Here is a 26,520-nt window from a genome sequence, read left to right as displayed (position 1 = left end):
CAACAATCAAAAATAATTGAATCATTATTTATATTGAAATTACAATCCAAATATCTTTATTTCCTATATCTACCTATACCCTAAACCCAATGCCATAAAAAATCTATAACTTTACCTACTTTATGATTAAATATTCAAAACTAATTGGCCTCAGACATAAAATTGGCCAAAAAAAATAGATGTGTATACCAAAACTAATTGAGTCTAACTACTGCTGCTATCCACATGTTAAACACGACTTGAGCTACCTCTTCAAGGGTTTCCTCTATATGTGCAACTGCATACCGAACACAATAGGTATCCTCGAAATACTGCATGCAAAGAGTTACAACAAATTCAAGTCAATAGCTATCTAACAAAAGTTGATTAAAATTTATAATTTAAATGTCATTAAATCTAATATATACCTTGTTAGGTAATGTGGTAGGGGCATGGGTGATAATGTCCTTTAAGAATCTTATCAAGCAATAGCTATAGCCATTACTTTGATCTGACTAGAGTGGACTCTGTGAAAAAAAAAATCACATATCAATAAAATAATAGTTAAAAGGTTGTGGTTCATTGATTAAAAACTCAACCCATTAGGTTTACTTTAACTGTGACCCATGTCTTACAAGAGTCCAATGCCTTTAAACTGGGGGACAAGGTCTTGTTGGTCACATTACGATATAAGACCACAGCTCTGAGAAGGAACAAAAAAATAAATGTTAAAAATTCAATATATATGGATATTAAATTGACAATTGATAAAAATTCAACTTACTTATTAAAAAGTTCTCTTTGCCACCATCTCAATATAACTTATAAATTTTAAAGATTTAATTGCTTGTCCTTTCTTGTTCCATTGCACATCAATTTTTTTCTTGTAGCTCTTGCCTTTGTCACCTCTTCCATTATTGTTAGGCCCCGCTGAATGTTATTATACTCATGCTCTAGCTTTTTCTGTGTACTCGAAACCTCAATCTAATTTGTAGCTAGAATTGATGGAGGGGCATCAACAGACTCACTATCAGAAGCCATTTATCTGTAAAGGAAGACAATTAAATCAAAATTAATTTACTTAAACAAAATTCACACAATTAATTCAAACATTAATCAACTTAAATAAAAAGAACACAATTAATTAACTCAAACAAAAATTTTCATCATTCAAGTTCTCATATAACTTGATTATACTCAATCAGGTTACCCAACAATAATTTAAATAAAAAGTTTGTCCTAAAAAATTCGACAGCATAATAGCTTAAAAAGGAGAGTTTTTCAAGTTTTGAATCCTCTCTTTATTCAAAAATTTTATCATTCGCAAGTTCTCATATAATACTTATATCCAATCAAATTATCCACAGCAACAATTAATACAAAAATTTTATTCTAAAAATTTAATATAACTCAATCATATTTAATCAAATTATCAAACAATAAAATTATCAACATCACTATAACAAGGGAAGTAAATTTTTAACAAATTCATATAATACCCAACAGTAAATTAATTTTTATATAATCTTAAATTTAATTTCATAACTAACAAAGAATCAAAAACCAAAGCCTATATACATTCAATCACACATCATAGTTCTAATAAATAAAAAATTCATATTCCAATCGCTAATTTCAATCAACTTCTTAATTACAATCAATTTATAACAATACTACAAGAAAGAAGGATAGGCCAACTTACCTAAGAGAGGTAGAGCACGAGGATGAAGAAGAAGAGTAGGGGAAGGAGGAGAGAAGACAACTCACGTTTTGCACTGTTGAAAAGCAAGTAGGAAAATTTTAAGTCAAATTTATCATAAATACTAAACCCAAAAATGAATTAAACAGATGAAGGAGAAATTAAACTTACATATGGAGGACGAAGAACGAACCCAAAATGCTCGAAATGATTTGGATGAACAAACAATGCATGAACCCTGAAAAATGAAACCCACGAGCAAAACCCAAGAAGAATCGAATCTAAATTTGTGTTTTTAGGCAGTTTCAGTGATGGAAAATGATTTTCGAGCACTCTAGAGGTGTTTTCAAAAATGTTCGAGTTGCATAAATATAAAAATGAAAGATTTTGGAGCGTAAATTTAAAAGAAAATACTTGATGATTATTTTGTAATAACCGTCAAGTATTCCTTATTTGACACTTGTTATTAAAGAACCGTCAAATAAAATATAGACATACTTGACAGTTATTAATAAACAAGCATCAAGTAATTAATTTTTTTTATTTTTTCATTTAAATCATATATTTGATGCTTGTTTATAAATAACCGTCAAGTACACTAAAATTTACTTGATAGTTATTAGCAAACAAGCATCAAATATATTTATAAAAAAACTAAATTTGAGATGCAAATATATTTGACAATTACATCAATATAACTGTCAAATATATATTAAATATTTGACGGTTGTTTTAAAACAATCGTCAAGTATTTAGCGCCTTTTTAATTTGTTATTTTACATTTATAACCGTCAAATATAAGGCGTCATATTTAGCTTATTCTGTTATAATGTGACGAGATTCTTAGGAATCAAGGAGACAGAAACAGTCAAAGCAAGCTATGGTAGAGTGAAAGGAGGAGCGGAAAGAGAAATTGCGATGCAGGGAATGTGAAGAAAGGAGAAGATTTAGCAATGTAGGATTTAGTTTGAAAAATTGAACTTACTAGCATTTCAAAACATGTTCTATTAATTATCATGGAATGTTATCGTCTCAAATTTAGAGACACATGTGGATTTAGGGGGCCAAGTTGCATGGCTATTTACTCAAAATTCTGTTAAATTTACTTTATGTTTTGTTCATAAAAATGTTAAAATTATTTTAGGCCCCCACTATAATGTAGTTTTTGCATTTTTGGCTCCAAAAGATTTGGTTCTACATATGTCCTGCTCAAATTATTTGAGAACAAGTTTTCCAAATCAAAACTAAAGTTTATACTGAGTTAAAAACAACAAAAAAGACTTTATACATTGAAAAAGTCCCCCCCCCCAAACTGGATAATAAACTAAAACAAAGTAAAATTACAACAGGACTGTTTAATTTTCTTTATTATAATTTATTAAAATTTTTATATACTTTTTTATTTTAGAAATATAAGTTAAAAATAAAAAAATAAAAATATTAAATTTAAATTATTCAAATTAAATTTAGACGCTCTAAATTTACTTCTACTCTAGCCAAAAGGTGAAGGACACTTCCCTCAACAGAGGGAAGGCAACTCCCCCCCCCCCCCCCCCCAAAAAAAACAAACTTTCATTTATCACAAACTTAATAACTTTTTTGCTTTGAATCTCCGTAGAAGAAACAAAACAAGTTAGTCTATCTTTGGTATCCCTTTTCCTGTCTCTCTCACTTGCAAAACAAATAGTTCATGTATTTCTCTAATCTTATTTATAAAATAAAAAAAATTCTTTTATCTTATTTATAAGTTATTTTATTAAATTTTTATTATAAATTTTTTCACTTAACCGTTATTGATATTGAAGAGAAAAAAAACATTATTAAAGTATATATATTTAAGAAGAGTAAAGTTGAGAAATTATAAAATTTTTAATAGAGTTAATGACTTTTAAAATTTTCTTTAATTATAATAAAATATATTAAAAGTGCATTCTAAATAAGATCAGAGAAATACTATTTTGTATTCTTTTCCTCTCTCTCACACCTGATGTAAAACACAGAGTTCATGTACATTTAGTGCAGCTAGAAAGTACTACATGAGATGAGACATTCAACAGCCATCAAATTATGATAATAAATGATATTTTGATAGCTATTGGAGGCCATACAGCAATTCAGGATTCAGGGAGGCTTCCTGACTCGGAATCATTAAACAACCACCTGAACTTAATTTGACTTCTCTTATATATCTTAGTTTTTGTTTGGGTTTGGAATGATTAGTTCTGCGATTGGCATGTCATGCGTCATTTGAATTTAGCACTGGTTGGCATCAATGCCCGGAAATATAACAAATTAACAATGCCCTGGCTACTGATTAAATGCGAGAAATTGATAGTAAAACGCGTGAGGCGATCATCATTTTCCCTACTTTTTCAAAAAAAAAAAATGCACTATCATTATCATTACCGTTCAGTATGCCTTTGTTCATTGTCACCAACAAACAGATCCAACCATTTTCCTACTTTAGCACACATGGGGTTAAGAAGCCCGATGATTTTTTGTTGTCTTTTTTCGGCGCTCAGATAAAACTCCCTGCGTGTTTGTGTTATGTGCACTGTATTGATGGAACAAAAGTGACGAAGAAAATTTGACGTGAGTATGCAGCACCGATGAGATTGAGTCGTATATATTCTACCAAAAAGACGTCGTATATCGATCTAGACGGAGGACACTCTGAAGCCAGAATATAGCACTTGTTAAGGTCTAGTTAGCCCAGTGAGTGATCATGATGACCTACGTTTGATAACCACTTGAAATCTATAAGAACCCACGACGGCCATGACAGGAGAATTGGTTTAAAATTATGCAGTCCAGACTATTGGCCCCTCATGCGCGGTGTTTCAGTGCCAAGCTTCAGCATTTCCGAACGGAGTAGGCCATGTGTCATGCTTGAGCGTTGGTAATGGTCACTCTGTGCATGTTCCTGGAGCTTTATTTCTCCTAGTTAACAACCAAGTATTGATTCTTCAAGCCTATAGCAACATAGATATATACATAAAACATTTTAACATATTTTTTTGTCGATGAGATGATCAGTAACTCTCTTTGCATTTTGCTGTATAGCTTTGTTTAATATAGTTTTCACATTTTCATCCAAAAAAAAAAGTCTTTTTTTAAATACAAGACCATGGATAAATCATGTAAGGGAAAAACAATTCATGTCTTGTTAAAGTACAAAAGATTTCTATACCCTAGAGGTGGAATATAAAAAAAATTTAAAATCTACATTATCATTCTCAACATATTTATTAGCTTCCATAGACATATGATTAAAAAGTAGTAGTCCAATTTTTTATAATGAGTTTCCCAATTCTTTTGATAATTTTTATAGGAGAATAATTTAAAAAAAAAAACTCAAGCAAAATGGGTATGGGAGATTCTAAAAAGTTAAAAAATGTTGACTTTAATAAATTTATTATTCGAACAAATATGTTGACCTTCAAGAATACACACAAGTTAAACAGGACGATTGTCAAGATATTTCATAAATTTCTTTATCCAATTTTCTTGATTATCTCTTAATGAGTCCACTAACAGTGCCATTGTCTTGTCTTTCTCGCTGGCACTAGTCTGAACAAGGAAAGATTCCTTTGCTGGTACGCCTGGCTCTTCCCAACCAAATCATTCCTTTTTAGGAAAACGCCTATGGCCTACCTCCTTAAATGCCAATTACCACACCCGCAATAACTTGAGTAATTATATCCAACTTTGTATATCTTTTAATGTAGTGGTCACGGGCCTTTTGTTTCCGGAAATCTTTAATGGCTATTTTGACTTTTTAGGGCACATTTATTCACTTGTTTATCATTTTTGGGCATAAACACTTAACAAGCAACATGCACTCCTTTGTCTTCATTTTCTTGCATCTTTAATTCTCAAGTTTTGTCTCTCTCTCCAAAAGTATATTTCTTCCCTCTTAAATTATAAGATATTTTTAAATAAAATTATATATAATAACATAATTTATTAAATATATTTTATAATTTTATTTTTTCAATGCTTACGTAAATTGGGATTCAAACCTCCTTTCTCCACCACAACATCCTTCTTACCCAGTGGGGTTTTCCTTGAGAAAATTATCCCTTCCTCTCGCCCTTCCTATTTGTTGCCACTATCCTTACCACTGCCACTATCTTCCTCACCTACACCATTACCTCCTTTCCCTCCAATATTCCTTTCTTTCTCACTCATCCTCTTCATGGCTTTGTCTCCAATAATATTCTACTTTATTTCCTTTTATTCTATTTATAAGATAGGGAGAAATTTTTTTATCCTATTTATAAGTTACATCAATAAATTTTCATTACAAAATTTCTCGTTACCCTCTATTGAACATCGGATAGAGAAAATATATTGTTAAAATATATATATTTAATAAGGATAAAGTTAAGAACTTATTAAATTTTTAAACAGAGTTAATAAGTTTTAATATTTTTTTTATTTTGGTAAAATGTATTAAAAGTGATTTATAAATATGATAAAAAAAATTTGTGAGAGGGGTTGGGCGTGCAAAGCAGAAGTTAATAATAAATTTTTTTGATTATTCAGTCATTCAGATCATCCAACTCTATTCGTTTTCTAGGTTTGAGAGAAATTAAAAATGCGGATAACAAAAGATTGACTAATTTTTCCCCCTCTGATACACATTCAAAAACAAAAAAGCAACTTGATGATAGACAAAATTGAATTCTCAAGTCCGCGTACGTGGTGAAATTTTGCATTCATGGAATAAGAACGAAACCCATCTTCAAAAAGCTCATGTCACTCTCACTACCTCGTTCAGATCAATCTGCTCCATGGACGTTGGAATCAGACATGTCTTAATTATGACAAGAGAAGTTGGAGAGACTGTGGTATTAATTGTTGAAACTGGAAACACCTAAGACGAAGATGGTTATTCATTTGCTAACAGTGCCTCAGAACCTCTTTTGGCAAGAGATGTTGGGGAAGAAAACGAAATAGCATAAAGGGTGTAGACAAAACCATAAGTTTTGTACAGAATCGTATATTTTCTTGATAATAAACTGTGTAAGGTGTTTCACCATGTATAGCTTATAACAACTAATATATAAATGACAAGTGTAAAGTTGAGAAGTACTCCCTCCATTAAAAAACGTAAAGTACTTTTAAATAAATTTCACCCATTAATAAATTAATTACTTGTTTTTAAGCTAATTATATCTTTCTATTTTTATTTTTATTAATATGGTGTTTGACCTTAAAATAAATATAAAGTAATTTATTTAAAAGAAAAAATTTTAAAAAAGGCAATTATTATATCTTACAAAAATAAAAATGCCTTACATTTTTAACCATTAAAAAAATATTTATATTTTTTAATAAAAGAGAGTATCTAGAATCAAACTTAACTTTGTGCCTGTCACATGACAATCCAAATTTAATTTAAATAATTTAAATTTAATATTAAAGTTTTTATAATTTTTATAAATTGATAGTGCAAATTTACTATAGACAATTCATATTTAAAGTTTTTACCTTACAACTTTATTTTAAAAAATATTTTTTTGAGAGTATCAATTTAAAGATTATCTTTATTTAAATATTTTATTTTTTCAAATAAAATTTATAAAAAAATTTAATATTAAATCTGAACAATTAAAAATATATTTTATATATGAATTTATAAAAAATTATTAAAAAATTTAATATTAAATTTAACTGTGTAAAATCTATATTATCCAGAACAATAATGAAAAAATTTATTAAAACTTTATAAAAATTTTATTTTAATAAAAATAATATATAAATATAAATATAAATTTTAAATTTGAATTATCTAGAACTCATCACCCCTAATGAGCTCAAGATGCTCTTGAGGATGATGAGCATTATACTGATAAGCACAATGCCGTTTTATTTCATGATGTGTGTGGGTCCATCGATGGTGTTCATTAGTTTTAATGTTGATAAAATTTGAATCATTTAAATTTTAAATACTATTTCATATTTTTATATTATATTTATTATAGTAAAAATTATACATCATTTTTATCTAAATTTAATTTAAAGAATATAATTTAATATTAAAATATTTATAATTTTTATATATTAACTATCTAAATGTATTTTACATTATTTAAATTTAAAATTTTTAATTTGTAATTTTTTTAAAAGTGCCAGTTTTATGTGGTAACTTTAGCTCGATGTGAGACATGCCTTTGGATTTGTGAAAGCGACCTTCTTATCTTTTCTGCTTATTCGTCACTCCTCAATACCGACAATTTAAATGCCACTGCCTCTCTTTTCTCCTATTCAATTTTGCTTTTATGCAATCTTCATTTTTTTTTCCTCTTTTATTATTATTGCATTTGTATGCCTTTCATAATTAATCATTCTATTTATCCTTTTAAATAGTTAGTAAATTATATGTTACTATTTTTTTTAATTTCAGTTAAATCATTCTCAATGAGGCCCAAAAAAGTTTATTACAGTCAGTAAACCCAAAATCACGTGGCAACAAGTGCAAAACACAATTCCTCGTCCACACACCCCCAACAATATCAATGTCATTGCACTTCCAAGTACTGTCTTCAAAAATGGCTCCTTTTCTTTCTATGCCTTCTCTTCTTTTTTGTAGAATTTGGCTACGACTGGTATTCCTCTGAGTTTGCCGAACCCACCAGCATTCTTCATGTTTACATAAATAGCTTTATCATCATTTTTTATTTTAAAAATTGATATGATCTTTTATTATAAATATGCTCTTCATATCTTATTTAAACAATTAAAATATTATATATTTAATAATTTTTTGAGCCTAAATATTTTTTATTTAATTTAAAGAGTGCAAGATATTAAGTGTATGGGGTGTGAAGTTGTAAATTTTATGTACCTTATTTGTATTTTTTTCCTAAAGATACACCTCCTCAAGCCAACATGGCTCCTGCTTATTAGAGACTATATGTGAAAAATTATTAAATTATAAGACAAAATTAATAAGATTTAATAAAAAATTTTGATTCTAATAAAACATATTTAAAAGTGACTTATAAATAAGATTAAAAAATATTTTTTAAAATTATTTTCAAGTCAGGTGAAACACGTCCTAAACATTTGGACAAGGATGAGGAGGAGTGGTGGGGTAATGGTGTAAATGGAGATAGGGTCGGTGTCATTGACCAAGACACAATGAGATGCATTTTCAATTCCATAAAAAAAAAAAAGAAAAGAAAAAAAATCTAGTGTTATTTTCCTTGCATGTGTAATAAAGATTCATTGATTGTGCAGGGCAGGGCAGTGTCATCCATATGAGTGTTATTTTTCTCTTTTAGGATTTTGTCACCATCACTATCCTCTTCCCAATTTCAACCATGTCTCTCCTTAAATGTTCATATTCATTACCTATACCTTCCTTCACTTCAAATTTCAACACCACTGTTTCTTTCTTTCTTTCTTTTTTTATTTGTTTTCCCTTATAAGCAAAGCAACACGACCTGTTTCTTTCTTTCTTATTTTCATTTAATTTCATGATTTTTCCAGGTAATAAAAAAAATCATGGTTTTTAATTTCTTTTTCAATAACCTTCCAAAAGTAAGGTAAGTAAATAAACTAACGAATGTTGGATTAAAAAAAAACAGCTAGTTTTTTACAACATAATAAATTAATGTTTGAATTTTTACTAAAAGATATGCCTACATTTAATGTCTGATCGTGTTTCAAATAAGATTGCCACAGATAGAATGTTATCTATAAGTAATTTTTTAAAAAAAGAAAAAGCTAAGTAAAGGAATGGTAGGTAGGATTTGTCCATGTCACATTGGCGGATATGATTTTTCAGATAGTCTCTACATTTTTCTCATTTCTCTTATGTCTCGAGCATAAATAATCAACTCCCTCTCTTTTAAACAATATCGAGTAATTAATTATTAATATTTGTAAATTAATTATATTGTAACAGAAATTCGTGGGTCTGATCAATTATATACAAGTTCTTGAGGTTTCATATAATAATAAAATCAAATTTTGCATTGCAAAGTAATGTGGGGAGTTGAAATCAAATTTCTTATTACTATATAATAAAATCAAATTTCTTCAAATTTTCTGGTCAATATCCGGTTAATTACTGGACCATGTGCCACAAAGGCACTTGAAATCACTTCTCATTATTTATACACTTGAGCCTTCTCTCACTTAGACAACATGGAACTTTCTTTTGACACATACACACACAAAACTACAACCAAAAAGATTACTTGTGTATATATAATCATAAGTATATAAATTAAATTGATATGTAAACAATTTCTCTTCCTTGGTTCTGAAGTGTTTTTTTCAGAAGGATTAATTATGACGTAACTACATACATATCCACTGATGTTTACACTAAAACCACTCATATTTGGGGCACATGGTCCAGGAATTTCAACTGCTTTCCTCTAATTTGTAATTTTAATCGACCCACTTATAACTAATTTCTATTTCTTCCCATTTCATATCTCATATTTATTTCATATGATATTGTAATGATATTCACAGTAATCAAGTTATTAATATTCATCCGCTACAGAACCAAACCAAGAAGACCAGACATATATTAATGAAAAAATCAAAAGCACTGCCCACGAAATATACATAAAATTGTTTTCCAAGATACAAAACATCACTGTTGTTAAACCTGTGTTTTCACTGAATCTTCATCTTTGCTGATCCTCGCTGAACTGCTTTAGCAGCTCGAGATCATGGCTGATTTCAAAGAAACTCGATAGCATCAGCAATATATATATATATATATATATATAGCATATCTTCATAACATCATCTATCACACACTGCAATTTTCACAGACCATAAAATTATAATCTCTATTACTACCACACAGCACACTAAGCCAAATTAAATTACAGTCAAGTGGCGCTAGTCACAACCAGAAGCTCAGAAACATATCAATGGCCGCCGCTAGGGCAGAAAGTGATGACATAGTTAGTATCAGCAGTGCATCTAGCCATGCTGGTGGGGTCATCGTATGCTGAAAAGCGAGCCCGAGGGCACGACATCTTGAACATCATGCAATCCGCCGTCGGCATGAAGGCAGATGATGGACCCCATGGCACGGGTGACATAGCATTAATGGCAACGAAGCCTGAGGATGGTAATCATGAGCATGGTGACATAGAAGGAGCCTAATACTTCCAATCCAACGTACCTAAAGACCCATTACAACATATTGGAGGTCCAATGACAAGAGCCCGGACCAAAGCCATGAAGCAAGCCTTGTTCAGTCTTGTGCAAGAAGTTCAAGAGCTTGGAGAGCATTGGGGCACTCCTCTCAAGCCCAAAGGAGAGCATCTATACGTGTATAATGTATTTAAGATCCAAACTCATGAAGAGTCAAGCCCAAGAGATGCAGACCTTAGCCCAATGCAAGGAAGACTACAAGTTGAGCCTCTTGCAAGCAAAGGCATGAAACCCTAGTAAAGAAGTCAAGGGTGGCGTGATTTTAAATCCTTTATGATCCCTTGATTGTCTCCTAAATTATTTCCTATTTTAATGGTCCTTTGATTTGATTTTCTATTTTGAGTCTAGTCAAAGGTTAGAATTAATTATAATATTAATTTCTAAATTTTGTAATCCCATAATTTTAGGATCACATCTCCTAAATTATGTGGCTGAATATTTTATCATTATTTTATATTATTTCTCCTTTTAGTATTAGGAAATTAGGGTTTTAATTTTAGGAAATATTTTTCTATGAGCCTATATAAATTAGGCATGCTCCCTATTGTAAAGAAGACAGAAGTTGAATGAAATTATTCATTTTAGAGTTTATAACTCTTGTGAGCCTTAGTGCTTTGTGGTGGTATCCCGTGTGAGAAACAGACGTGATCAAGAGCGTGATCAACTCTTGTGGTGTCTTCGAAGGTTGAGGTTCCTAGAGGCAGGTGCTCTAGAGGATCTTCTCCTTGATCATTATCCTATTGTTTACTTCATACCTTTCTTTATTTCCATCATAAATTTTGTCCCTTTCTTTTTGTTCTTGTGTTTTTTTTTTTTAGGGTTCTGTCCCTAAACTAGCACGATTCTGCTTCCGCGTCCCTATCAGATTGGCATCAGAGCTTTGATTGCTAGTTTTGGTTTAAATTCTTGTCCTTCCTTCTTCTTTTTCATCTTGAGTTATTTCTTTTTGTGATCATCTCATATCTACCCCATCTACTTCTATCTTTTGGTTTTCTCTTCTTCATCTTTGTGATTTTTTATCTTATGTGAGTTTTCATTTTATTAGCCTTCTCAAAAAAAGAGAAAAAAATACCTAGAAATTCGTGCAAAAAAAAGGCAAAAAAAAAAGCGTTAGTGTGTTGAGAAAAAAAAACAGAGAAAAAAAAATCCAAAAATTCAAAAAAAAATTTACAAAAAAAATATATTGCTGTGAGTTATGACTGTAAAAAAAGGCTATTCTTGAACTCCAAGTCACCAAGAGGTTGCCTAAAAAGAAAAGTCAACTTGGGTGATAAGAAAGTCTTATACGTTGATCACTTTCTTATTTTTAATTTTTGGTAGCACTTTTCAAATTATCTACTCTCTTATTTGCTATTTGTGCTACTCTTTTATTTTATTTAGTTTTTTTATTTTTGTCTTTGAGTACTTGACTCTTTGACTTTTATTTCTTTCTTTCTTATTTTTGTTGTCACGTGTGGTTTTTCCTTTAACAAGCTTAATTTTATTTGAAAATTTTGCTTTCCTATTTGTTTCAAAATTGCAAAAAAAAAATCCTCTTTTCACCTTGTGCTTGTTTTCTAGTTTTCTTAATTTAGAAGATATTTACTTGATTGTTCCTTAGTTTCTTGATTTGTGGGTTTCACCATTCGATTCTATCCACAAGTTAGTGAGTGGTAAAAGGCAAGTGTGTTTTTCATCATTAAAAAAAAAGCCATTACTTTTTGTGAAACACGAGTGACTTTATCTTGAGAGTAAACACGTGAGTTTGTGTGTGTGAGGACCTATTTTTATCTTATATGGTTTCTAGTGTTTCTGTAAACATAAGTAACAAGAATGAATCCCCTAGTATTGATATGAACTCTGTTTTAAAACTTATCAAAACACAGTTGTAGCAGTTTCACTTGGAACTTGATCATAGGTTTCATAAAGAGGATAAAGATGAGCCGGAGACTTCCTCTTCTAAAGGAAAGAAGCATAAGAACCCCAGTGATAATGAGGAGTATGAAGAACCCCCTTCTCCTAAGGGAAAGAAATCCTCAAAGCATGGTGTTGACTTACCGGACCAAAAAGTAAAGTATCCTTCATTCAAGAGTAGCAACAATCCAGAAAAATACCTTGATTGGGAAATGAAGATGGACCAAATCTTCATGACTCTTGATTTGTCTTAGTCAAGGAAGGTAAAAACTGCTTCTTTGAATTTCACTGACTATGCTGTTTATTGGTGGCAAGATTTACAGTACAAAAGAAGCCAACTTGAAAAAAAGCCCATTAAAACGTGGGAGAAGCTTAAAAGGTACTTGAGAAAGGCTTATGTCCCCAGCTACTACTATACAGAGCTGAATAGAAAATTGAAAATGTTTTCTCAAGGATCTATGACAGTGGAGGAGTATGTGTACGAGTTGAATATCTTGAAGTTTCGTGCAAACATTCAAGAAAATGAACGTGAAGCAATGTCAAGAATTATGGATGGCTTGAGGCCAGAGTTGAGAGATAAACTTGACTTGTACACTTTTGTGGACAAGGAAGAGCTCATACACAAGGCTATAAAGTTGGAGCAGAGAAATAAGAACAAACGTTCTAAGTCCTCTTGGAAAGACTCCAAGACAACTTCCAAATGGAAGGATTCCAAAGCTAAAGATACATCCCAAGCTAAGGAAGAAATAAAGACCAAGTATGAGGGTAAAACTTCTAACCCTAAACCTTCTTCTTATTCATCTAACACTTCTCCTATTAAGTGTTTCAAATGTCATGGTGTAGGCCACATGGCGAGAGATTGTAGCAATAAAAGGGTTATGATCTTGAGAGATGATGGTGGCTATGATAGTGTGCATGAAAGTGATAAAGATGATGCTGATAATGTTGATGATGATTCTACCTCCCATGAATCAAATGATGAGCTTAAATGCAATGGTGTAGTTGACTCTATCTTGGTGGCAAGAAGAGCTCTCAATATTCAACCAAAGGAGGATGATGAACATGAGCAATGCGAGCATATTTTTCACACTAGATGCTTCATCAAAGAGAAAGTGTGTAGCATGGTAATTGATGGTGGTAGTTGCACTAACGTCGCTAGCACTTTACTTGTAGATAAATTATCTTTACCTTTAATTCCACACCCTAAGCCCTACAAATTGCAATGGTTGAATGATTCTACTGAAATTAGGGTTTCTAAGCAAGTGTTGATTACTTTCTCTGTTGGAGTTTATACTTGTGATGTATTATGTGACGTAGCCCCTATGCTTGCTAGACACTTGTTATTAGGTAGGCCTTGACAGTTTGATAGTAAGGCTACTCATGATGGTTTTAGAAATTGTTACAAGGTGCCTTTTAAAGGCAAGACTGTTGTATTAAATCCTCTCAGGCCCATCCAAACCTATGAAGATCAACTAAAGATTACTCAAGATTACAAGCAAAGGAGAGATCTCCTTATTGTGGCATGAGTGAGAGAGAAAAGAAAGAGAGTATTACTTTACTTGAAAATCAATCAAAAGAGAGGAAAAAGAGTGGTGAGAAGGTGAGAAAAGAAAAAAATAGAATGGTGGGAGTGAAGGAAAATAGTGAAAAAAAATATTATTGTGTGGGAAAAGTAAGATTCAAGAGGCTTTGATGAGTAAGCAAGCCCTTATTGTAATTCTCAAGAATATTTATTTTTCTACTAACACTTTTGACCCCACTTTGCCTTCTAGTGTTGTCTCTTTGTTGCAGGATTATAGAGATCTATTCCCTAATGAAATTCTTGATGGACTTCCTCCCTTAAGAGGAATTGAGTATAGGATAGATTTCTTGCCTGGAGCTGCTATTCCAAACAAGCCTGCTTATAGGGCTAACCCTGAAGAGGCTAAGGAGATCCAGCGCCAAATAGAGGAATTGATGATGAAAGGCTTTGTGCGTGAGAGCCTTAGCCCTTGTGCTGTCCCTGTTATCTTGGTGCTAAAAAAAGACAGATCTTGGAGGATGTGTGTTGATTGTAGAGCAATCAAAAAAATCACTGTAAAGTATCGTTACCCTATCCCTAGACTTGATGATATGCTTGATGAATTGCATGGTGCTTCTATCTTTTTAAAATTGATCTTAGAAGTGGTTATCATCAAATTCGTATGAAAGAGGGTGATAAATGGAAAACTGCCTTTAAAACTAAATTTGGATTATACGAATGGTTAGTTATGCCTTTTGGTTTGACTAATGCTCCTAGCACTTTTATGGCATTAATGAATCATGTTTTTAGAAAGTTTATAGGCAAGTTTGTTGTGGTTTACTTTGATGATATTTTGATTTATAGCAAATCTTTGACTGATCATATGAATCATCTTAAAAATGTGTTTGACATCTTGAGGGGATATAAGTTATATGCTAATTTTCAAAAGTATTTCTTTTGCATGGACTCTGTTATCTTTTTGGAATTTGTTGTTGGATCACAGGAAATTCATGTAGATGAGGAGAAAGTTAAGGCTATTCGTGAATGGCCAACCCCTAAGAATGCAAGTGAAGTGAGAAGCTTCCATGGCTTAGCAAGCTTCTATAGGAGATTTGTTAGGGATTTCTCTAGCATTGCTGCCCCTCTTAATGAACTTGTTAAGAAGAATGCGACCTTTAAATGGGGTAAAACACAAGAAAGGGCCTTCCAAACCCTAAAGGATAAATTGACTAATGCCCCTTTACTTGTTTTACATAATTTTTCTAAAGCATTTGAAATTCAATGTGATGCTTCTGGTATTGATATAGGTGCTGTTTTAATGCAGGATTCTAAGCCCATAGCTTACTTCAATGAAAAGCTTCACGGCGCAGCTTTGAATTATTCCACCTATGACAAAGAGCTTTATGCTCTAAAGAGGGCCTTAAAAACATGGCAACATTATTTGTGGCCCAAGGAATTCATCATTCATTCTGATCATGAAAGTTTAAAGTTTCTCAAGTCTCAAGGTAAGTTAAACAAGAGACATGCTCGCTGGATGGAATTTATTGAAACCTTTCCTTATATGATTAAGCATAAGCAAGGTAAAGAAAATATCGTTGTTGATGCCTTATCTCGAAGGTATACATTACTTTCCTATTTGCATGCTCAATTACTTAGTTTTGAGATTCTAAAAGATCTTTATAAAACTGATCCTGATTTTGAAAATATTTGGAAATCTTGTGAAAATCATGGATCTGGTGATTTCTTTAAATTTGATGGATTTCTTTTTAAGAAAAATAAATTATGCATTCCTATTTGTTCTATGCGTGAGTTGCTTACTAAGGAAGCACATAGTGGTGGTTTGATGGGACACTTTGGTGTAGATAAAACTTTGGCTATTTTGTCTGATCATTTCTTTTGGCCTCACATGCGGAAAGATGTCATATCTGTTTGTGATAAATGCATTAAATGTAGACAAGCAAAATCTAAGATCCAACCTCATGGACTTTACTCTCCTTTACCCGTCCCCTCTCACCCTTAGGAACATATCTCTATGGATTTTGTAATTGGATTGCCTAAATCTTCTGCAAGCAAAGATTCCATATTTGTTGTTGTTGATAAGTTCTCTAAGATGGCACACTTTATTACTTGTGTTAAGACTAATGATGCTGTTAACATTGCTGACTTATTCTTTAAAGAGATTGTTCGTTTGCATGGTTTACCTAAGACTATTGTGAGTGACAGAGATGTGAAGTTTCTTAGTCATTTCTGGCGTACCCTATGGCATAAATTAAGGACTAAGTTACTTTTTTCTACTACTGCTCATCCACAAACTGATGGTCAAACTGAGATAGTTAACAGAACTATGACTACACTATTAAGAGCAATAATTCAGAAGAATTTGAAGAATTGGGTGAATTGTTTACCTCATATTGAATTTGCTTACAACAGGACTGTTTATTCTTCTACTTCTTATTCTCCATTTGAAATTGTTTATGGTTTCAATCCATTATCTCCTATTGATATTTTACCTTTGCCTTTCTTTGAGCATGCTAACACTGATGGCAAGAAAAAAGCTAAGTTTATGCAGGACTTACATGCTAAGGTTAAAGCAAACATAGAGTGAAAGAATGAGCAATATGCCAAGCAAGCTAATAAAGGCAGGAGACATGTGATCTTTGAGCATGGAGATTGGGTTTGGTTACATTTAAGGAAAGAGAGATTTCCTAATCAAAGGAAGTCCAAACTTCAAGCTCAAGGAGATGGACCTTTTCAAGTTTTGGAAAGAATTAATGATAATGCTTACAAGATTAATTTGCCTAGCTCTTATGGCAATGTTAATGCCACATTTAATGTTTCTAATTTATCTTTATATGATTCTGCAGATTCGAGGACGAATCCTTTCCAACTGGGAGGGAATGATAGACCCCATGGCACGGGTGACATAGCATTAATGGCAACGAAGCCTGAGGATGGTAATCATGAGCATGGTGACATAGAAGGAGCCCAATACTTCCAATCCAACGTACCTAAAGACCCATTACAACATATTGGAGGTCCAATGACAAGAGCCCGAACCAAAGCCATGAAGCAAGCCTTGTTCAGTCTTGTGCAAGAAGTTCAAGAGCTTGGAGAGCATTGGGGCACTCCTCTCAAGCCCAAAGGAGAGCATCTATATGTGTATAATGTATTTAAGATCCAAACTCATGAAGAGTCAAGCCCAAGAGATGCAGACCTTAGCCCAATGTAAGGAAGACTACAAGTTGAGCCTCTTGCAAGCAAGGAGGCATGAAACCCTAGTAAAGAAGTCAAGGGTGGCGTGATTTTAAATCCTTTATGATCCCTTGATTGTCTCCTAAATTATTTCCTATTTTAATGATCCTTTGATTTGATTTTCTATTTTGAGTCTAGTCAAAGGTTAGAATTAATTATAATATTAATTTCTAAATTTTGTAATCTCATAATTTTAGGATCACATCTCCTAAATTATGTAGCTGAATATTTTATCATTATTTTATATTATTTCTCCTTTTAGTATTAGGAAATTAGGGTTTTAATTTTAGGAAATATTTTTCTATGAGCCTATATAAATTAGGCATGCTCCCTATTGTAAAGAAGACAGAAGTTGAATGAAATTATTCATTTTAGAGTTTATAACTCTTGTGAGCCTTAGTGCTTTGTGGTGGTATCCCGTGTGAGAAACAGACGTGATCAAGAGCGTGATCAACTCTTATGGTGTCTTCGAAGGTTGAGGTTCCTAGAGGCAGGTGCTCTAGAGGATCTTCTCCTTGATCATTATCCTATTGTTTACTTCATATCTTTCTTTATTTCTGTCATAAATTTAGTCTCTTATTCTTGTATTTTTGTTTTTTTTAGGGTTCTGTCCCTGAACTAGCACGATTCTGCTTCCGCGTCCCTATCAACAGAGCAGGCGATCTTGCAGGCCACCAGCGCTCTCTTGTCGTGAGACCTCACCTGCAAGGCTGCCGGACAAATCAGATTGAGGTCGCTCATCACGCACCTGACGTCGCCGCATGTCCCAGATCCCCCGTACGGGGTGATGGAGACAGGCAGGTTGTAGCCGTCGACAAGGCTGATGGCGTAAGAGTCGTGATGCTTGCCTAGAAAGAACTCCACGAAGGTGGCCGGAGGGGTGCCACCGGTGCCATTGCAAAAGAGGGAGCCGCCGCAGTCCCCGGTTTTGCAGGGACCGCGGCCGGAGGCTTTGAAGGCGCAGCCGTGACGGCCCCAGAAGCGGCCGGACCAGAGAGGGGGAAGCTTTAGAGCGTGGGACATGTTGGGCGGGAGCTTGAAGCCTCCGCGAGCCAAAAGGAGTTTTCCGGCACTGGGTTGTATTCCCGGCCAAACGGAGTGCGAGCATTTGTTATGAAGTGTAACTGATTTCTCTGAAACCACTCAAAAAACAAGAAGACAGAGATTGAGGGGAGAGTGAAGGTGAAAGAAACATAGAAACACAGAGAGAGAGAGAGAGAGAGGGAGAGTTCCAGCATTGGACGAGATAAAGAGGCAGCCGGATCCCAAGATGATAATGGCAAAGCATGGAATTAGACATAAAAGGGAAGAGTCTTCGCCGGCGTCTCTGGGCTGTGCCGCCATGTTTGGGCTGAACCCTTCCTTCTTTTCTTTATCCTCCATAATCTTTCTTTAGGAATCAAAATTAAAAAAAAAATCAAAAGATGAAAAGCATCATAAGGATAATATAAAAATATGATTAAGAGGGACGTGCTTCTCCTCTGGTTAATTCATCGCCCACGCAAACCATGGAGCACGAAAGAGAGGGAGATCACCGAAGGAGAGATTCAAGGAGGATCTGAGTTTGAAGCATGGGTCAGAACTGAGAGAGAGGCAGAGAAGGATTGAGCACTCGAAGGTGGAAGAGAAGAGCCCGAAACGAAAGAAGAAAAAGGAAAGAAGGTATATTGACAATGAATATAAATGCTCAATGCACGCACAAACCTGGGAACAAAGATTTCGGTCTCAATCTTCTCTCCACACTAGACCATAAGACGAAGCCGCACGGAGGAGGTGGCTGAGACGGCTAAGAATGAGAAACTTGGAAGAGGCGGAGAACGAAAACTGATAGAGGCTCCAAAACGCTAAGGCTAACTTAAAATGCTATGGTAGAATGACATTTAAGATCTATCAAAGAAATTTATGGCAATAAGGATTTAGTCCCAGCTGTAACGTAGCTCATTGTGTCTTTTCGAGCTTTGTTATCCTTTTATTTTGTCTCGATGTAACCCTTCTATCTGTACAATTATTTTGAGTTGAATAATATTCACGTTTCTACAAAAAAAAAAAGAAGGAAATTTATGGCAATAAGTATACATATATAAGTTTTAATTTGTATGTGATATTTTCTTTTTAAAAAAAAATATGTGGTTATTAAAAACTGAATTTTTAAGAAAACTTTTACAAAAATATAAGTTAAGGTTCAGCTTTTAAGATCATATGCATGTTTTTATAAGACAAAATCTAATGCAAAACTTATAAACTTTTATTGTAATAAATTTTGTTAAAAGGGCCTTAAATGTCATTCTCCCAAAAAACTATGATGGAAAAAAAATGAAAAACTAAAAAGTTTTGATGGGAGTATGATATTCCATATTTGGGTGGATATTAAAGATATTTTGATTAAAAAAGTTATCCTAACATCTCTATTTTATTTTATTTTTAATTTTAATTTAACTATTCTAGTGGCCCAACAAATTTCTCGATTGAAAATGTACTATTTTTTTCCTTTTATTTAAATATGTTTAATTTTTAAACTCAAAATGATATCGTTTTAAGCCTAGTAAAGGAAGAGAAAATGTATAAAATCCAACTCTCTCAATTCGTCCAAAACCATGGTTAGAAAATAGGGGAAAATACAATGAAATTCCTCTAAATTATATAAATAATAATTTGATCCTTCAAAATGTTATAATTTCACTGAAATCTCTAAAACTTCTCTGTCATTAATAAATTTATATAAATTATTAAATTATTTTTGTTAAAAATAAAATAATTGACAAATTTTGTTTATATAATTATAATTTTTTTTATATTTATAATAATGCAACAGTAAATAAAAAATTTAAAATGTAAAGTTATGATTTATGGTTGCATTGTTATAAATATAAAAAAATTATAATTATTTAGATAAAATTTATAAACTTTTTTATTTTTAACAAAGATAATTTGATAAAATTATGACATTTAAAAAAATTAAATTATTATTTATATATTTTAGAGAGTTTGTATTGTCATTTTTTTTAAACAAGAAGTAACATTTTTTGTGGTTTTTGTATTCAGAAATGACATGTGTGAGAGAAAGCAGAATGTCGAGGCAAGTACGAACCTACGAGTTTGTTAAGAACAAATGTTTTGAAAGAGGATAGGATGTTACAACGAAAGAGCTAATGGTTCTCAATTTTTGCACTTCGACCTCCCTATAATATAATAATTAAATAAAAAATAATATTAAATATATATATATATATATGAAATAAATATAAGATAAAAAATTATATTATGTTAATAAAATGATATAACATGATTATAAATTAAGAATATTATAAATATAAATTATAATTTTATAACTTATCAAATATAGATAAATCTTAGTTAAATTAGAAATGAGAAGACTCAAAAGTATTAATATTTACACTTATAATTATCAACACTTTTATTAAAAAAAGTCTCAAATCATATTTTATGCATATAGTTGTCTAAAAATAAAGTTAGCTTTTAGTGGGATATAATTTTTAATTTTTTAAAAAAATTAAGCTTTTTCTAATTTTATGTATAAAATTGTTTGATTTTTTGAAAACCTCTTCAATTTTTGGTTCAACTCCTATTTTTAACTTAATAGTGGCTCAACTCTAATTCGGCTCAATTATAAAAATAATTTTTTAGTCTAAATCAAGCTATTAATGGATCCAAATTTAATTGGTCTAACCATCTGATTTGGTCAAATTTTTAAATCATTAGTATAGAGAAAGCAACAGCCTCCACAAATATTTTTCAAATTCTTTAATAAATATATATAATGTGTGTATTATGTACCCCCATCTCATAGGTATTAATTGCCCCTAGTAATAAATAATACTCCATTTATTTAAAAATATAAGATATTTTTAATTAGATTTCACCCCCAATAAAATAGTTATTTACTTTTAAATTAACTCTATCTTTTTATATTTATCCCCATTAAACACTCTACAATTAATATAAAGTTATTATTAATAAGGGTCACTTTTGAAAAAGAAAAGGTAATAATTATACCTCGAAAAACTAAAAATATTTTATACTTTTTAACATTTAATTCCTTAAAAAATACTTTATATTTTTAAACGGAGGAAGTATTACTTTTTATGCCATTCAGTTTTTTTTTATTTTTTATACTTAATTTTCTTGGCTCATGTAGCATTTTATACTCATTATTTTATTTTTTATTATTTATTTTTCTCATTAAAATTGAATTTTTTTCCTTTAGTTTTTTCATTTCTTCCAACTTCACTTTAGTTAAAAAAATAAATCCTAAATAGCATCTTCGTACAATTTTCACGCATTGTATATTCATTGATGTATTTGCTTTTAAAATTAGCTTTGATATTACAAGTGATAACTGCAACAGTTAAAAAGGCTTTTTGTTTTATGGATATCATCAAAAATTATAAGCAAAGTTGCATGAGAGATAAATCGTTAAATAATTGTTTGTTTACTTATATAGAGAAATAATTTTTTGATGGTATCTAAATACAAAAATTATTCGACACTACCAAAATATAAAACCTCACAGGAAAAGATTATTAAAAAAACTCAAAGAAAAAACTTATTATATGTATTTAATTTTTTAATTTATGCTAAAAATAACATGTTTTTTGAATAAAACCTAACAGATTAATTGATTTGAATGGTTCAAATATACAATAATTTAAATATAAAATATTTAAATTAAGAAGAAAAACAAATTGAAATGAGCTTTAAAATATATACAACTTTTGTTCTCTGCAACAAATTGGCACATTTCATTTTGACATTAGCACCATAAAATTAACATAGTATTTTAACATGAAAACTACTTACATATAAAAATATATAGCCAAATAAATGAACATAACAAGGCATTTCCAATTCCATGTATATTCATCTATGAATGAATCTATCAACTTCCCTTTAATATCGTACGCCCATAACGACTCTTCATTACATAAAATGCTCCATATCCTTGGCAACAACATTTTAAATACCCCTTATTCATTCTATTTAATCCAAAGCATAAGAAAAGTTAACACCATAAATTAGAAATCCAATTTAACATGGTGAACTTGAAAAGAATATAATTAAGATATATAAACTAGAACTTCAACATAATAATCAGTGCAAATATATATATATATATATATATATTTGAACAAAAAACCAAGGGCCAAAAAAATGAACAAAAAACTATAGTAGAGGAAGCAAGTAATAAAGAAGGCAACAAATAAAACAAGAAAGGGGAAAAAACAGAGGAAAGACCAGGAATTATTTATAAAAAAATGCCCATAAAAAACTATGCAACAAGTAAACAAAATTCTAAAAATGAGATAAAGAACCAAACATCCAATGTTATAAACTTGATTTGCTAACCTTATACGCAAAATTCAAATATTAAAAAGTTATAACAATTTAGGGTAATTATAACTTGAAAAGAGCTTAACAGAAAAAAAAAATATTTGACTTTAAGAGAACAAAAAGAAAAAGAAAATGGTGGAGAGAAAAACAATTGTGACTTAAAATTCATAACTTGCAAATTCACAAAAACATAAGATCAAAGGAGTTGGAAGAGAGGACTTAAAAAAAAAAGATTAAAATAAGGAAGTGAGGACACAACTGTGAGTCATATTTGAAAAAGAATGCTCATCATCAACTTCACATCTCAGTATAAAATATGTCAATCAAATAAGATGTGGAACAAATCACATAATTATAAAGTAGCTCCATTCACAAATAAAAGTAATAAGCTAAAGAACAAGCATCAAAGCTGTTGAAGAGAGATCAAAGAAATTGACAGTTGGACATGGAGTACCTATATATCTACACGCAAGCACATTACTTAGAGAACTCTAACATCGACCCAAGTGGCCAATCTCACTACCCACTTTAAGCAAGTTTTACTAGCAAGACCATATAGCAATGCTTAATGTCGTTTTTATCATACTCATTCTAATCTAGTATTAGAGTCGATTGTGCCTATATTGAATCATGTATTTAGCCGAGTTAAAATAACAGTCCTCCTTAAGATGCATAGGGTTTCTTTCGCATCATCAAGTTGCAAATAATTTCATTCATGATTCTAAGAATAATAAGACTTGATAGTGTAAATAAAAAAGACCATCGTAAATAAAAGTTTCCAAATTGAAAACAAGAACAATTAATACCAAAATGTCAACATGACAAATACAAAGACAAGGAGAAGAAAATAACAACGAAAACATTGAATGAGAAAAATATATCATTAACGCATATATAACACTAGCAATGCAAATCGGCCAGCCTGAAAATGACTTGTATATGATTTCTCATATCTTCCAAGCCCAAAATCAAAAGTGTATCATTCTCTAATGGGATTGAGTTCAAAATGCCTTGCATGATCTCGTGGAACTCATAAGTTTTTATATTTTGATAGTGTTGAATAATTTTTTTTCATTTTCAATACTATCAAAAGTTTATTTCTCTAAGTAACCACAAATCATTCAACAATTTATCTTTCACATGAATTTGTTTATAATTATTGATTACATTCATATCTAGCAGAGAAAACCCTTTTAACTGTTGCAAAACCTCTTCCAAAACCCAATACAGAATCAAAGTAATCTTAAATACCAAAAGTACTAAAAGTGATTATAAACTATATTCTACAGTCCATGGGGAACATTGTAAAAAAGGGAAGGGCATGAGAGATTTAATGAGTTTGATTTTAGTAAACAAAAAAAATAAATAAGTTAAATTTTTTTATTAATGATCTTACAATTTATTTTTAGTAAAAAACTTTAACCTCATGTTGCATTTTTTATTTTAAATCAAATTAATTTAAATTTTTTCTCCTCTCCCCTCCTTTTCCTTCCAACCAAAACAGGAAGTAAAAATTAATTTTAGAACAAATAGTAGTATTTAGAAATATTTAAATAATAAAATTGCAATTTCAGTCCATTAGTCTGGTCTTTTGGTCCTTCGTGTAATCAAATGAATTTAAGAAATTGACTCAATTACCCATTTCCTAATGAAATTACTTTCCAACCGGTTAACATGTGTGGTATCGAGGTTGAAGCCTCTAGATTAAAAAAAAAAAAAATAGGAAGAATGATAAATAAAAACCTTATAAAAATATCAATACCAAATTAAGAACTTCAGCATTGAAATATAGTAAAAAGAGTACTAAAATTTAAGAATATTAATGTTAAAAAAATTCTAATTTGATATGAATATTCTTATAAAATTTTTATTTGTCATTTTCCCAAAAAATATACATTCTCACTTTGCAGTCAGCCAGTCACGAATCAATGCAATTCTACATTTTTTATGATTTTATAAAAAAAACCAAAATTACACGATTATACAAGTTTATAATTAAAAGAAAAGAAATAAAAAATTGAGGATGTGAACATTACAAGAGAATTAGAAGAATAAAAAGAAATCAATTTATCTAATTGATAAAAATTTAGCCATTGATATGAAAATCTCGTCGCTCAGCAATACTAATACCTCTACGACCAGTTTTACAACATGTTCTAAACTTTTCCTTATTTAAAAAAAAATGAAACAAGAATTCCAATCCTATGAGAGGAAGAAGCGACACAAGGGATATAAAGCTGACATGGACGCCTGAGGAGAAGACACTTGTCAGTGAAATGGGCGACGGAATAGTGTAGGAGTTTCTAGAGTGACCCATGTGAGAGCAGAACTAGACATGATGAGTATTGCTCCGTTGCATTTTCAGATCGTCCGTCAGGCGAAAGACAATGGGGAAGCAGCCGGTGAGGATGAAGGCAGTCGTCTACGCCCTGTCGCCGTTTCAGCAGAAGGTGATGAGTGGACTGTGGAAGGACTTGCCCGGAAAGATTAACCAGAAAGTCTCCGAAAATTGGCTCAACGCCTTGCTCTTCCTCTCTCCCCTTGTCGGCACCTACGCGTAATTCTTAATTTCTTTTATTCTTTTTTCTTTCATCCAAGACAAGAAGATTAAAAATCTCCAAGCATGAATCGTATACCAAGTGTTTCAACCACTGCAAGACTTCGAATCATATATGTGTGCTTTTTGGTCATCAATTATAAGAGTTGGTTTGAAGGATTTCTATTTCTACTCTGTAGTTTGTATGTGGCTGGTCGAAACTCAGACTTTACTGGTTAACTTAGTATATATCATGCATACTGCCTATGAAGAATTTACAACTTCATTTGGTGTGTTTTGTGGGGTTGAGGATCAATGTAGCAAATTAACTGTTTGATTAATTGCAATTTAGAACCCAGATTTGGGATTTGCTTTGAGTGGAATCATGGGTCTCTGTATATGGAAAATTATTTATTGTTGTAGTTTATACAAACTTACGGTGAACTAGAGTCTAGGAATGTCTCGTAGATTGTCTCTGCGCATTCTTCATGTTGAAGAGAACTTTAAAAGCTATTGTGATTGGAGGTCTAAACCCAGGACTTAGTGTGTTCTAATTAATTAGATCCATATACATATAATCACTATCAACATGGTAAAAGTGAATGAGCAATTAATAGACTGGGTCCAAAAGAAGCGGTCTAGACTGAGAACGTTCGAATTGTTTCGTGAAATTTCGCGTTGGAGGAATTAAAATGCTAATGTAAGGTACTTGTTTCAAATGGATGCAGGTATGTGAAACAATACAAGGAGAAGGAGAAGCTAGCCCACCGTTATTGAAGAAGTTGTCGTAACTTAATTAGGTGATACATGTAATAGAGAGTTATCAGTATGCTCAAGTGTTGTATGTTAGTAGAATGTGTATGTCAACTCAGTCTATGATGTAATTACAAAATCCAAAGTTTGCTTTTATGTTAGTGTTGCCAAGTTTCTGTTTGGGTAACTGAGCTTTCCTTTGTCCTTCCTGAAGAAGGAAAAGGGAAAAAAAGGCTGATTTGAAATCTTGTCACTTGTGTTCAGCAATTTTTAAATTTACGTGATTTTTGTCGAAGTTATATATTTTTATCTCTCTCGGGTCTGTTTGTTTAACACTATTTTTTATATAAAAATCACTTATGT

The 26,520-nt window shown here is 31.4% G+C and overlaps 2 protein-coding genes across 2 annotated transcripts; one reads left to right on the top strand and one right to left on the bottom strand.

Annotated features, from left to right (window-relative positions):
- Nucleotides 1-194: 194 nt before the first annotated feature.
- Nucleotides 195-25,185, bottom strand: LOC129322409 (thaumatin-like protein). Its single transcript, XM_054968738.1, has 5 exons — nucleotides 25,111-25,185; nucleotides 19,224-19,305; nucleotides 18,145-18,652; nucleotides 1,850-1,916; nucleotides 195-311 (listed from the first exon to the last, which is right to left on the bottom strand). The coding sequence occupies exons 1-5, from the start codon at nucleotides 25,183-25,185 to the stop codon at nucleotides 195-197; spliced, it is 849 nt and encodes a 282-aa protein (XP_054824713.1).
- Nucleotides 25,180-26,425, top strand: LOC129321481 (cytochrome b-c1 complex subunit 8-like). Its single transcript, XM_054967250.1, has 2 exons — nucleotides 25,180-25,425; nucleotides 26,133-26,425. Exons 1-2 carry the CDS (start codon nucleotides 25,256-25,258, stop codon nucleotides 26,179-26,181), a joined length of 219 nt encoding a protein of 72 aa, XP_054823225.1. The 5' UTR covers nucleotides 25,180-25,255; the 3' UTR covers nucleotides 26,182-26,425.
- The last annotated feature ends 95 nt before the right edge of the window (nucleotides 26,426-26,520 follow it).

This window comes from Prosopis cineraria, unplaced genomic scaffold (genome assembly GCF_029017545.1).
Source record: "Prosopis cineraria cultivar Desert tree isolate PC_DT_omini unplaced genomic scaffold, ASM2901754v1 PC10, whole genome shotgun sequence".
Taxonomy (NCBI): Eukaryota; Viridiplantae; Streptophyta; class Magnoliopsida; order Fabales; family Fabaceae; genus Prosopis; species Prosopis cineraria.
Note: the sequence above shows the minus strand (reverse complement) of the source record. Positions and strands in the feature narration are given on the sequence as shown.

Bases quoted from the DNA above. Each gene is read 5' to 3' on its own strand.
- LOC129322409 (XM_054968738.1), bottom strand. From the start codon at position 25,185: ATGGGTCACTCTAGAAACTCCTACACTATTCCGTCGCCCATTTCACTG. The intron at 18,653-19,223 runs GTTTGTGCGTGC...GAGTGGTTTCAG, and splicing joins ACCGAAATCTTTGTTCCCAG to AGAAATCAGTTACACTTCAT. The intron at 312-1,849 runs GTAAGTTTAATT...CTTTGCATGCAG, and splicing joins TCGTTCTTCGTCCTCCATAT to TATTTCGAGGATACCTATTG.
- LOC129321481 (XM_054967250.1), top strand. From the start codon at position 25,256: ATGGGGAAGCAGCCGGTGAGGATGAAGGCAGTCGTCTACGCCCTGTCG. The intron at 25,426-26,132 runs GTAATTCTTAAT...AAATGGATGCAG, and splicing joins CCCCTTGTCGGCACCTACGC to GTATGTGAAACAATACAAGG.